Source organism: Ailuropoda melanoleuca, chromosome 14 (assembly GCF_002007445.2).
Source record: "Ailuropoda melanoleuca isolate Jingjing chromosome 14, ASM200744v2, whole genome shotgun sequence".
Taxonomy (NCBI): Eukaryota; Metazoa; Chordata; class Mammalia; order Carnivora; family Ursidae; genus Ailuropoda; species Ailuropoda melanoleuca.
In genome coordinates this window covers 61,782,536-61,795,890 of record NC_048231.1, presented here as the reverse complement: position 1 = coordinate 61,795,890, position 13,355 = coordinate 61,782,536, and the positions used below count along the sequence as shown (strand labels likewise).

Sequence of the window (13,355 nt, the reverse complement as noted above, 5' to 3'; positions counted from 1 at the left end):
CACAGAAAGGAAAATGGTGAAAATTTTGTGGGGTGTTTTTTTGGACAGGACTTGTAATTTAGGTGCATAAGCCCTTATTTTTAAAATAGAATCCTATATTTAAAAATCACTAATAAGCAAGTGATTGAGAGAGGTCTCAAAGCACAGATGCGCCATGATTTAGAAATCAAAGTGGGACTGATAAACCTAACTTGACAAAGTCTGATGTTAACATTTTCATTTTAAGATAAGTCTAAGGATCATCTCGGGCATTTTATAAGTTTGGCTAGCAGTGAGGAAGCAAAATGAGCTGTAATAAAATTTCTTGATAAATACATGTCCAGAAATACAAAATTTAATTATGAACAGGGACCACATATTTAACAAAGATCATTCTTTAAAAAAAAAAAAAAAAAGGTAAGGGGTGGAACAGAAAGCAAGGAGGAAGGGTAGACGGGAGGCAGGGCTAAATAAATAAATGAGGTAGCTGGCAGGAAGCCCTCTAAGCTTAATGCCTAGACCTACTAGGATTGGAAAATTGACATCTTTTGGTGGAAGACAAATCCTTTCAGTGCCATAACGGGGTCTGGATTGATACCATTTTGTTACACCAAATTTAAATAATTTGAAAACAGACCTTTCATAACAGACATGCTACACTATTTGGACCAATTTGTATCTAGCGCTTAACATTCATTCTACAGTTACTGAGTTTCAAACCTGTGACAGGCATGGGGCATAGGCACTGGGCTCACAATGATGAACAGATAAGTATTATTTCATGTTTCTCTCGGCAAAGAATTAAACCTCCAAAAAGCAAATATACCCTCAAACAGTGAATCATATACATATTAAGATGGTGAGGAGTTGGCAGGATTAGAAATAGGAATATTCTCAAAGGTCTAGTAAGGATATTCAACAATAAAATTCTAAAATGTCTTTTAAAATAATGACTGATTTATCACCCAGACTGTTAAGGAACATCTAAAAAAAATTACAGTGCTTGCCTTGCACAGATTTTATAAAAAATGTTGGGTTTGATATTATAATCCTTTTCCTAGCACTTTCCCCCTCATATTCTTTACTGTGGAGCAGTGTTCTCATGGAGCAGAAGTCCTGTTGAGAAAGGGCCCCATATTTTCTCAGGTTATATTCTTGGACACTTTTTCTGTGGGAAGTCTGTAGCTTTGTAAAATATATTGTCAATAAGGATTACACAGAGCTTTTTAAAGTCTATAGTTTAATCTTTCTGGGATAATCTGAAGGGGGACTGGAAGGTCTTACATGGTTGTGTGATGCAGAATGTAGGCAAGTTTGGTGGCAATAGTCTGGTTCCCTCCAATAAATTTCTCTGAAAACACTTACTCTTGGGTATACTTATAAAAAGCCCCAGTCAATTCACTTCTGTATAGTTCATGCACTCCTTCACAAATAACCCCTGTCAGGCAATGCCCTGGGTACTGGAGCTAAAGGAGAAATAAGACATTGTTCCTTAAGTGACAGGAAACCTTGGAATGTAATGCGAATAGATGTTTTGAATATAACACAGTAAATTCCCTGCGGAAGGGATACACTGGGAAGCGAGGACCCACAAAGAAAGCAAGAACTAGCAGGGAAGAGTTGGCTCTATGAAGGCGATCCTGTGGCCCAGTGCCAAGAAGAGCCACAAGTTTGAAGAACACTGAAGAGCCAACTGGGCAAGAGTTAGCGATTCCTTTTGGTAACTGTGCTGCCCCCCGAATAGGGGGGGCTGTGTTTATGGCAGTCTGGAGTTTGAGGCTTGCTATGCTGGTCATTTTCTGTGCATTCCAAGCAAGGATACTTTATCTCTCCGGACCTCATTCTCATTGTCTACAATGGATAAATTGAGATAGATGACCTCACGCGTCCCTTTCCATTCTAGAACTGCAGCTCGGTCTAAGCTTGTCCTACTACCTTTGAAAATGTAAAGAATATGGGGACATTTTATTCTTTTATTTTAAAAGATGCTTTTAGGAATGATGACTGAGGAAGAGTTTTACATCTCCTAATAAATTCAATTAAAACAAGGGGTTAAAAACCCTGGCCACTTCTACGTTTATATACGTTGTAGCCGCACAGCAGGATTTAGAATAGGTAAAGTCAAGGAGACACACCTCCATCCTAAAAAACTTAGTGCCAAAGAGTACAAACAACAAAACACCCACAGTGCTGTGTGGGTGTAATTGCTAACAAGCTTTATGGAGCAGGTGGGGTTTTAGAAGCAATTTGAAGGAGAAGACATGCCTCAGTAAGAAGGCTGTTCAAGTGGAAGGGATGGACGAGAGAAGGCAGAAATGAAAACAGGGTGAAAGGGAGAAGAGAAAAAGAAAGAAAGAAAGAAAGAAAGAAAGAAAGAAAGAAAGAAAGAAAGAAAGAAAGAAAAAGAAAAAAGACGATGAAGAGCCGAGAGAAGGAGGACATGAGGTAAGATGCCTCAATGGAAATAAGAGTACTAAGGACAAGGTCATTTGGGCACATACAGGGTAACTGAAATGACCCAAACAAGACAGAGACAATCTGTAGATAAGAAAGGCACAAAATTGGCAGACCATAAGGTATTCCTTTGACAGAAGAGTAGCTGGAAGGATAGATTAGGGAAATATAAACAAAGGAGAATAACCAGGACTCCACAGGAGCCTTCATCTAAAGGGAAGAGGGAAGACGCAAAGATTTTTATTGTACAATGAACCAGCATGACTCATTCACACATTAATTTATTGTGTGGAAAGAGGGATGTTATAAATTGCGGTGAATAAAAAACAGGTAAGACAGGGCCCTCCACCTGCCCTTAAAGAGCTTACAGTCCTTGAGGAGATAAATCAGTTTTATTGAAATAATTCTGGTACAACATGTAATGAATTCTAAGAGAATCAAAAAGAAACTTATGATTTAATGTTACATGAAAACTCCTCTCTGTGTTATCCTTTTGATATTTATGGTGAGTTTCTAGTAAATGGTGGTAGTACTCGTTAAGTATTCACAAACCTGTCTATGTTCTCAACTTGCCTTTAGGGCAGAAATTACATACTTAAGCAAATGTTTCTTGATGGATTCCAAAATATTTTTTCTCTCTCACAAAACTTTCTCCATGTTTATGGTAGGACTGTAAATCATTTTTTTTTAAAGATTTTATTTATTTATTTGACAGAGAGACAGCCAGTGAGAGAGGGAACACAGCAGGGGGAGTGGGAGAGGAAGAAGCAGGTTCCCAGCGGAGGAGCCCATGTGGGACTCGATCCCGGAACGCCGGGATCACACCCTGAGCCGAAGGCAGACGCTTAATGACTGCGCTACCCAGGCGCCCCTGTAAATCATATTATTAACCTCCAGCATGGGTCGCTGTGGACATGTGATGGTTGGATGGTGTTGCAACATACTACTTAATGTTCCTACTTCTTCATCTCTCCAACTAGGTGTCCCTGATATCCACCAGCCCCAGCTCCTCATTCTGACAATAGTGAGACAGAAGGGAGGTTTCAGATTTTTAAGGTGAAAACAATCAGTATACAGTTGAAATACTTGATGGGAAAAATAGACCATAATTTGGTGTAAGGCAAAAATTTCGACTCCTTCCTTTCCCTCCTCTCATTTATGTTTATAAAAACAGATTACTTGAACTCTTATTCCCCCACTCCCAATTTCTTAGCTTTCTGGATGATATAAATGTTTACAAACAGTCAATATAGGAAGTTAACCCAAATCTATGAGTCATAAAGCCCTCCAAACTAGGAACTAACAATACATTATAACAAGTGGTAACTAGAAGCAAATTCTTGTCCTAACTCAGAAAGAATCAACACATGCTTTTGGTGATTTTTTTTTGTAACCTTTACTACAGCATCAATTTAGTCTGTGTTAGTTAGTCTAGAATCTTCTAATTTGCTGATTTCTGGTACAGTGTAGGGTGATAGAGAAGTTTTCAGGCAGAAATAGTCAAGTTGTAGGTAGCAGCTTAAGAATGAAGGTGCTGGATGTGGGATGCCTCACTAGTCCATTGAATAGTCAATACATGAAATGTATTGACTGCCCATTTTATGGACAATACTGTAGGAGATTGATCCGGTACATTTGCTATGACATAGAATAAACAGCAACTGAACACATCGTAGTGAATGAGATCGCCTAGAAGAAGATCTCTTACCTGGAGGGTCTCAGTGACCTGTGTAGTGAACGAAATAAGCTAGGTCTCTTGGGAGAGCCTCCAAATTCTGAATCAGGAGAAATCAGAGGAGTGGAGACAAATAAGCCTAAGAAAGAAAAAGCATCTCTTTGCATGAGAAAAACTTAGGCTCAAGTTCAGTTACTCCATTTTTGACACTGAGTTTTGTTTTTTAGTGAGTACTAGCCAGAATTTTGGTGTGTTGGTTTTTTTTTTTTGAAATCTCAATTATTTTCTAGTTTTTGACTATTGATGATACTATTGAAATAAGATATTGTAAATTACAAAGATATTTTATTTAATATTCAAAAAGAACCAAAGAAAAGCAGGGGGAAAAATGGTTGGGCTTTTTTACCCCCTGATTTCAAAGTTAATGGTAGCTTAAATGTGTATCTTTATGGAGTTTTGGATTTATTTGTAAAAACTAAGTATGTTTAAATAAATATTGTTTTCTTTTCAGATTCCACAGGGGCCTATGCAGAGTTTGTCTAAAGTTAAAAGAAAAAATTGCAACTTAAGTCATTTAACACAGAAATCTTTTTCTTACTCGATTTTTGTCTGTCTCCTCTTTTCTTCCTGCCCAGTCAGTTGGCCAGAGCAATCTTATTTAGCCTTGCTTCTGTTCGGAATTGCCTTCCTCATTCCACCAAATACCCCACTGGAGTGTGAATACTTGCCTGGCACATAGAAGGCACTTTGTAACCAGTTTTGACTTCAGGGAAAACTGTTCCCATTTTTAGACCTCAAATAAAGTCTTTTCTCTCCCAGGGAATTTTTCCTGACTCTTGTAGACCGTGTTAATTTGTTCGCATCTGATGTGTCTTAGTGGTCTTCTCTTTGCCATACACCGATGGGTGTTTGGTCTTGAACTGCTTTGCCATGCTATTTATATAACAGTTTAATATTTGTATGTGTTCGTTCCCCATTTATATTGTAACTCCTTGAGTTTAGGAGTCATGTTTAGTATCTCTTGGTTCCTGGGCTCTTAGCACGAAGGGCTATGTGGTCTTGAATCTCAGGACATTAACCACATCTGTAAGACAATAGTGTCCTTCTTTTAACTACCCTGAGAGCACACAACAGAATGTACAAAATGAATCCATGTACAAAAAATTTAATAAAATTTTACTTTAAAAAAAAAAAAGAAAATCCATGCTGGTGTTTTTCAATGAATTATTTGAGCAAACTTTTCCTCATTAGTAGCTTCCATTACATTTCACCTATTTTTCCCCCCTCTCTGTTCGGACTTATTTTCTCACAAGTTCAGAATTACTTGGAAGATATCCAAACTAAATTAGTAAAATGTCTGAACTACTGAGTATTTGTAGAAAGCTGTAGGTTTATTATTTTCACTCACACATAATATTCATTTGCTTGCCAACAAAATACTGCCAAGTAAAGGTGCTATTGATCTTAAATATAAGTCTCACTTATAATTAATATATTCGTTCTCAGAATGGTATTGCTATAGTCCTTGAAAACAGCTTTTTTTTTCCTAGCTAGGTTGTACCTTTTTACACACTCTATCTTCCTCTTCCTTCCTACCCCCAACCCTGTCACCAATTTCTGATATTCTTTATGCTATTAATTTTTTAAACTTTGTTTAATAAACATTTGTTTAACTTTTACTAATTGTCATAAAATTTAAATTAGTGGATTCTAGTTCGAAGAAATTTTAATATGGTTTCAAAGTCCACATAAAAGAGTGAGAATTAATCTTTGACAAGCAACTTTGTTGTGTCAGACTGTTTATATAGTATTCCATTCTGTCTCCATAATAACCTGTCAAGTAAAGAGTAATAAAGGTAGTTACTGTTTCATGCAGGCATGCGACATGGTAGGCATGGTACTAAGCACTTTTATATGGTTCTCACTTGCTTCTCACATCAACTCTTAAGATGTAAGTTTTATTAGTTTTAATTTACAGGGAAAGGTACTAAGACTCAAGGTCATTAAATGATTTGTCACAGAGCTAAATGATGATGCCACAAAATAGCAACTAATTGCAAAAAGAAGATTCTGAAGTTGCTTTCCTACTAAGACTCCTGGATATGTTTGGAGTGGATATTTTATAGCATCATTGGTGCTGTAAACAACATACTGATTTCAGAGGGTCCTGACGGAGTCGGAGACTGGCTCTTCTTTGATGGCCACTGCCTAAGTTTGGGACTGGTGACATAGAGGGGTCTGAGGGCTGTGGGACATCCTTGAGAAATGACCTGTAGTATCATGCTTTGCTGCTCCAAACATATAATGACAATAGATAAAATATAGATAACCAAATGGACATGGTCAGGTTCAAAACAGTTCTCCATCTATGAGATCCAGAAACCAAATTTCCAAAAGTGGTTAAGACTGAAGCCAGGATTCTGCTAGATTCTACTCCAGAAGTGGTAATTAGACTTAATCTCTGTGGGAGAAAACTAAACCTGCTACTAAAAGCAGGGCAGGGGAGAAACTTCATTGCTTACAGTAGGAGACTGGAAAAAAAAATTCTGTTGTTGATCCATACCTGGTATTAGGACTTTTCAGCTGGAGAGTTAAAGGGATAGGAAGAAAGATACAGTTTTATGACTTAAAACTTAATTAGCCATATGCTGGCTCTGTGATTCAACTAGCAATGTCCTCTATATCCCTGTAGCACATCAGACATACAGGAAATGCCCCTTGAGACCTAGCCTGGTCTAGGAGTCTTGAGATAGCCTGGTAGAAACAATGGCAAAACTATTAACAAGGGAAGAATGAGCACGTAGAAAAAAAATCTTTCATTACAAAAGGCTTCAAACCAAGATTCCAAAATATGTGAATGAATCTAATGCTAGTAAAGCCGCAAAACAAAATAAAACAAAAATAAATAAATAAAAGCCACAAAAAACAAACAAACAAACAAAAATGTCAGCTGTTATGATACCAAGATTCTACTCCAGAGGAAATTAATGAAATGGACCAGTCTGACAAAGACTTTGAAGTAAGTATGTTTAGAAGCTCAGAAAGATAAATGAAGGTATGATTTCTACTAAAAGGAGTGATCAGTTATGAAGTAAATCCAAGTATAAACAAAGCAAGAGCACATGTGCTTAAAATTAGAAATGAAAAATGGTCACTGAAATAAAAGTTTTGGTAGAGAGTATAAACTCTAGACTGGAGATCAGTGAAGAGAGAACTCATGGTTTGTCAGAGTACAGAGAATCACTTAGATCAAAACAGAGGGACAAACTGACTTCTAAAATATGCATGAAATATGGTTAAGATACCTGGAGGTGAAATCCAGACGTTCCAATCTGGCCTAATAGGAGTTCAGTAGAAATGAATAGAGGGTGTGTGAAGGACACTTGGAAACTGAAGAAAACTGAAGCAAATAATAGCTGAAATTTTCAGGATTGGAGACATGTGTAAGTTCTCAGGTTGAAATTGTTCTTTCAGTATTGACCAGGACTAATACACAAAAATATATGGTTAAGAACATGACAATAAAATCTCAGGACACACACTGAGAGAAAAGAGAAAATCTTGAAGTCCAGTAGGGGACTTTGGAAGCCAGTTCTGCCCTCTGAATTTTGGTCGAGGGCCTGGTACTGGAAGCTTATGCTGAAGGTGGCTAGGGACAGTTTTCTCACTGTGATACAACCCTGGCATTGTCAAAGACCAAAGCACTACACAATTTTAAGGAAAGCCTTCTTTCAAGATACACCTAAAATGCCGCTGTAAATTTACCTGCAAATGATCAGGGTATAAACTGTGTTAAAACCCACTAGGTGGGAGGCAGGGTGGAATATTGGATTTAGTTATGGTATTCACAATCTGAATGAATTAGTACATGTCACTTCATCTGTAAATGAGGATAATAATCGCTCCTTTATCAGCTCTCACAGTTTTGTTGCAAGTGAATTTTATGCATATGAGCTCTTTATAGACTTTAGAGACAATCATAGGAACCGGTTATTTCTTTATGATAGAAATGAATGTAAGCTATGGTTTTTTTGACCTCTTGGAGTTTATACATTAGATTTATAAAAAGCAAGTAACAGAAAAAACCCTCACAAAAAATACAAAAAAATATTTGCAAAGCTGTTTGTAACAACTCATCACAAATCATTTTGGGTGTACATCAAGTGTGGGGGTTTAAAATGAACCAAAGGGATGAGTTTAATCAGGTTATGTTTAATGTTTTTAGAAAATGACATATTATGAATTATTCTATCCATTTATTCCCACTTTTTTATTATGAAAATATTTAAGCATGTACCTAGGTTTAATAATTGTTAATGTTTAACTACATTTACTTTATCTGTATATGACTATATTTTTTTCTGAATATTTGGAGGTAAATTGTAAACATCATGCCATTTCACCCGTAAATATCCAGTATGCATCTCCTAACAAAAAGGATGTTTATCCACATAGCCATAATACCATTCTCACATCTAAGAAAGTTAACAGTAATTACCCAATATCATTTTATAACCAGCGGAAATTCTGATTTCCTGAGTTTCCTCAAAAACCTTTTTTTTACTGTTTTCTCCCCAAATCAGAATCCACATGTTACATATACACACACACTACATTTTTTTTTAAAGATTTAATTTATTTATTTGACAGAGAGAGAGAGAACAAGCACAAGCAGGGGAAGGGGCAGGCAGAGAGAGAAACAGGCTCCCCGCTGAGCAGGGGGCCTGATGTGGGACCCGATCTCAGGACTTCGGATCATGACCTGAGCCGAAGGCCCACGCCCAACCAACTGAGCCACCCAGGTGCCCCACACACTGCATTTATTAGTTATCCTTTTAATCTCTTTCACCTGAGAACAGTCTCTCCACCTTTTAACCCCTCTGTGACATTGGCTTTTTGAAGATTATAGGCCAAGAATATTTCAGATTTGTGTTGAAGAATATTTTGGATTTGTGTGCCCCCCCCCCCCCCCCCCCCNCCCCCCCCGCCAGGGTACTGCTTGTTCCTCTGTCCCTGCATTTCCTGAAAATTGGACTGTTTTGTCTAAAAGCTTGATTAGATTCAGGTATACATTTTAGATGAGAGTGCTTTATTATGATATATTATGCTCCATATTGCATCACACTGAGAGACACATAATGCCAAGCTCTTTTATTAGTAGTGATATTAGGCTAAGTAGTCTGGTTGCAGTGATTATCACCAGATAAATCCACTGGAAAGGTACATCTTTCTCTTTGTGGTTATTAACAGATAAAAATTGAGTATCTCCAGAATACCCTTTCTCTTAAAGAGTTTTAGCTTCCATTAATGAGTATCCTGGGCTCCTTTATTTGGCATTGCAAAACGGTGAATTTCTAGTTCTGTCATCCCTTCTACTGTGAGTCTTTCATAAAGAACTTTTCCTCATCAAATAGGCATAAACTACATTTCCTCCTAAAAAAGCTTAGTGCTTCTGATGCCTTTAATTACTAATTTTCAGAAAAAGAGATTTATGTAATAGTCACTTCCAATGGTACTAAGGTTTTTTTTTCCTTTTCTGGTTTTGAGGCTTACTATGAACTCAATGATTTCTTTTATAGTTAGTTTTTTTTATAGTCAGATTTTTTTGTTGTTTAAAAAAATCAAAGCAATTTATAACTGCAAAGTATATATTATTTTTTGGCTTGGTGAGGCTAAATGTGAAGCCTAAGTCCTAATGGAATGTGGTTGGGTGGGGGGAGGGGTTAATCAGAATAATGTTTTTTTTTTAAAGTATACATTATTAAAGATCCTAATCTTTTTTTTTAATTTATGAGATGCTCTTTTCTGAAAGTCTCTGAGTACCTTAACCAGAGTATAACTGAAAACAAGAATGTCAAAAAGGCACATTTAAATTGTTCTCAAAATCAATCAAAAATAATGAGGTGCTGGGAAAAAGTTGTATCCTTGATAATTACATCTATCAGTATCAGAAAACAAAAGAGAACAATCAGGAAATGACAACCCCACTCCCAAGTAGCACATTAAAAAAGGCTAATGAAAAAAAGTCTCTTTTAAAAATTGTACTAAATTAGCATTTCAAGTAAATTGACAACTTAAGCGTTGATAAAGGCCAATCTGGGGCCCAAACAATGGAAGTTCTGTTTCTACTGTTATACGCTTTTAGAAGAAATGATCTCACTTGACTTTTTTGTTGTTGTTGTCTTCTATATAAATGGAAGTAATTGTCCTAAGGGAGGTGACAGTCCTCCTGTACTCCTTAAGGGTCAGGACAACCCTGGAGTATTGTGCTTAATTTGGGGTTCTATTTCTTAAAAGGTTGACCTGGAAGAGAGTAACCAGGATGGTGAAAATTGTTCAAAGCGTTTCTTATAACATCCCTCCATTCTCAGTCTGAAAAAGAGTTAATGTAATTGTCATATTAGACAAGGGATCCAATCTATTCTTTATAGCTCCAGGGCCTAGAGTTAGGACCAATGACTGAAAGTAGCAGAAAAGCAGATTTGGGTCTAGAATTGGGAAGAAGTCCTTCACAAACTCAGCTGTACAGACCTGGAGTGGATTTACCTCCAAGGGAATGAGCGTCCCAAGGCCAACCAGCACTGTTCAGAGGTTATCACTTTACTCTTAAAGATGGTGTATGGGTGGGCAGGGGTCTCTCACATATTTTGCTAAGAGTCTATATTATAATAAGGATGCTTTAAAGGTCATTTAAAATTACTGTTTAAAAAAGAAATAGAAGGTAAAAATGAATTTTATATCATGGCTTTAAAAAAGAATACCTTAACACATCCCAATTTACATGTCATTGCTTTGTATTTGGGAAATGTGGGCTATGTGCAGAGGCAAAGTTCAAACTACAGCATTTTAAGATCGTGGTACACTGTTTTTTGATGACATGAAATTCTTATCTCGTTCCACCCCAAATTTAGGAGCTTATAAATAAGAATATGACTTTGTTAATAAGAATAGAACATAACATTTTAGGCACTGTCTTAAGGGTAGAATTAGTATTTGAATTATCAGCAGTGACAAAAGCATTTTCTTTCAATGATAAAAGAAAACTTATGTACATAGATCTTCAAATATGTCAGTTCATTTTGAAGGTAGTAGTAAGTGCTGGTATTTTATTATTTTGGCTTGTCAGGTGATTTTATTCTTTATTATTAGACCAGGAGAAAAAAAGTCCTAGTATATTCCACCAACATATTCATCAGTCATCATTTTTGGAGACAGTTTTCGACATATTGTATGTTTTACCATGCTAACAAGAGAAAAGACTAGCCATTAAGTTTATGTTTCTTTGTTTTTCAGCAAGGTCACATATCAGGAATAATGCTAGAAGTATGCTAATAAACAATATATAATGTAGGTCATCTGGGAGTAAGAAATATTTTCTAACTAGTTCTAAAGGGAAATATTGTTAAAAAAGGGATAGATGTTATTTACGCAACACATGTTGGTCTGTATGTCACCATCAAAAGCGTCTTGTAAACAGCTCAGCGCAGTAAATCTTCCTTGGTGATCGTCAGGGTTTTCAACTAGGTGTTAGATTTAGATCCAGCACACTCAATTCACGATATGCCTAATGTACAAAGCCTGCTAGATTGCTTAGAAAGCTTCCATTGGAAGTAGGCCTGCTCTTCCACGTTTTACAGGGAAAACTACTATCCTGTATGGCAGAAGCGAATACTATGTTAGGTGACTATAATGAGGAAAATTTTACATTAACAGCATTTATAATTTTAATGGCTTATGAAATGGTGCTAAATTTCTGTGCTTGACTTTGATTCTATTGAGTTCTTTAAAATTAATTATAATTTACAGGCTGATTTTTTTTTATTACTGCCATTGGTGAAACAATTTTAGATGATTCTGTAAGGATGCCTTAACAAACTGTCATTGATGTGATTTTATAAATGTCATTTTCTCACATTTGGGAGATTACAAAATGGTTTGTTTTGTTTTCCAAGATGGTTTTTAATTGTAAAAATCAGGTTTCATCGTAAAGAAATTTATGTAGCTGTGTTCTGGAAGACATAACCAATACTTTATTTATTGAGTTCATCTAATATGTACTGAGCCATATGGGGGACACAATGATAAAGATGTGAAGTCATAAAGGCTGCTTTTATCAGATAGCCTAGCATTTAGAATCAAGAGAACTTATTTCTCTTCTCAGCTCTAGGGCACTCTGACATCAGACAAATCTTTCTACTTCCCTGGGCCTCAGTTTCTTTATTTATGATAAAAGAATTAATAAATCCTGCTTGCTCCACTTGCCAGGACTGTTATGTAAAATGATAAAATGATATTAGAATGTTCAGTATGGTATGATGTCTTTATAGGAGAAAATATGTATTTAAAGGCTAGAATTTAGCAACTTTTGAAACATCTAAATTTTAGACTTCAGCTGAAAATTATAATCACTGCATCTCTTAGCTAGATTCCGCAAATCCTATTGGCCATTTTATTAACGGATATCTAGAAGCAGCATCACAGACGTTTTGGTCTGGGTCTACGAAGACATCAGTTTCTGAAAGTCAGCCTTGAGCTACAGAAATTTTTTAAATACTAACTTCTGTTTTTGAGTTTAGGAATCTTTAAAAATGATTATGCCATAATTATATGCCTTCATTTCTTCCAACTGTTTGTAACTAAAACATAGTGTTGGGATCAAACCACAAAGTCTTAGTAAGACACTCATGGAACTTTGCCCCGGGAACCCACAAAGCTTCGTTAGTAACACACGTTAAGACCAGCATCTCAAAAAAATGTCCTGAGTAGGGTTGGGTTTTTTTTTTTTTTAAAGAAAACGATAAAAAGTGCACGCGTCTAAGTAATTCTATTTATACTTGTTTTCTCAGAAGAAGACCTATCAGTGCATCAAGTGTCAGATGGTTTTCTACAATGAATGGGATATTCAGGTTCATGTTGCAAATCACATGATTGGTGAGTGACACTCTAACCCTTATTACAGATAGCTTTTCCTCCTACTTGTGTATATCAATGCCTATATAATTAAACAGAGTTAAAGATGAATTAATTGTTCGGCCATCAATGTTTTACCTAGGCATGATTGATTTTTATGACTATTATTAGGCCTGATAAGACATTAGCACATTTTATTTTCTGCAAGGGCTAGTTTAGACTTCTGCAGAGGATTGTATAGCTACTGCCAGTCAAAACACAGGTGATTAACAAATTAAACTTCTAATCATTTTTGCATTATTGAAAACTAACAGGAATGGTTAATGAACTGGATGTT

The 13,355-nt window shown here is 36.2% G+C and overlaps 1 protein-coding gene across 3 annotated transcripts in view; it reads left to right on the top strand.

Moving 5' to 3' along the window:
• The window catches only part of ZNF521 (zinc finger protein 521), a 273,128-nt gene that overhangs the window by 130,673 nt on the left and 129,100 nt on the right, over positions 1-13,355 (top strand). For 2 of the 3 annotated variants that reach the window (XM_034643332.1, XM_034643330.1), the window contains exon 4: positions 12,955-13,039. In XM_034643332.1, the coding sequence (XP_034499223.1) occupies positions 12,955-13,039 (85 nt within the window). The remainder of the gene's footprint in view (positions 1-12,954; positions 13,040-13,355) is intronic. The other variant, XM_034643331.1, reaches the window with a different exon arrangement.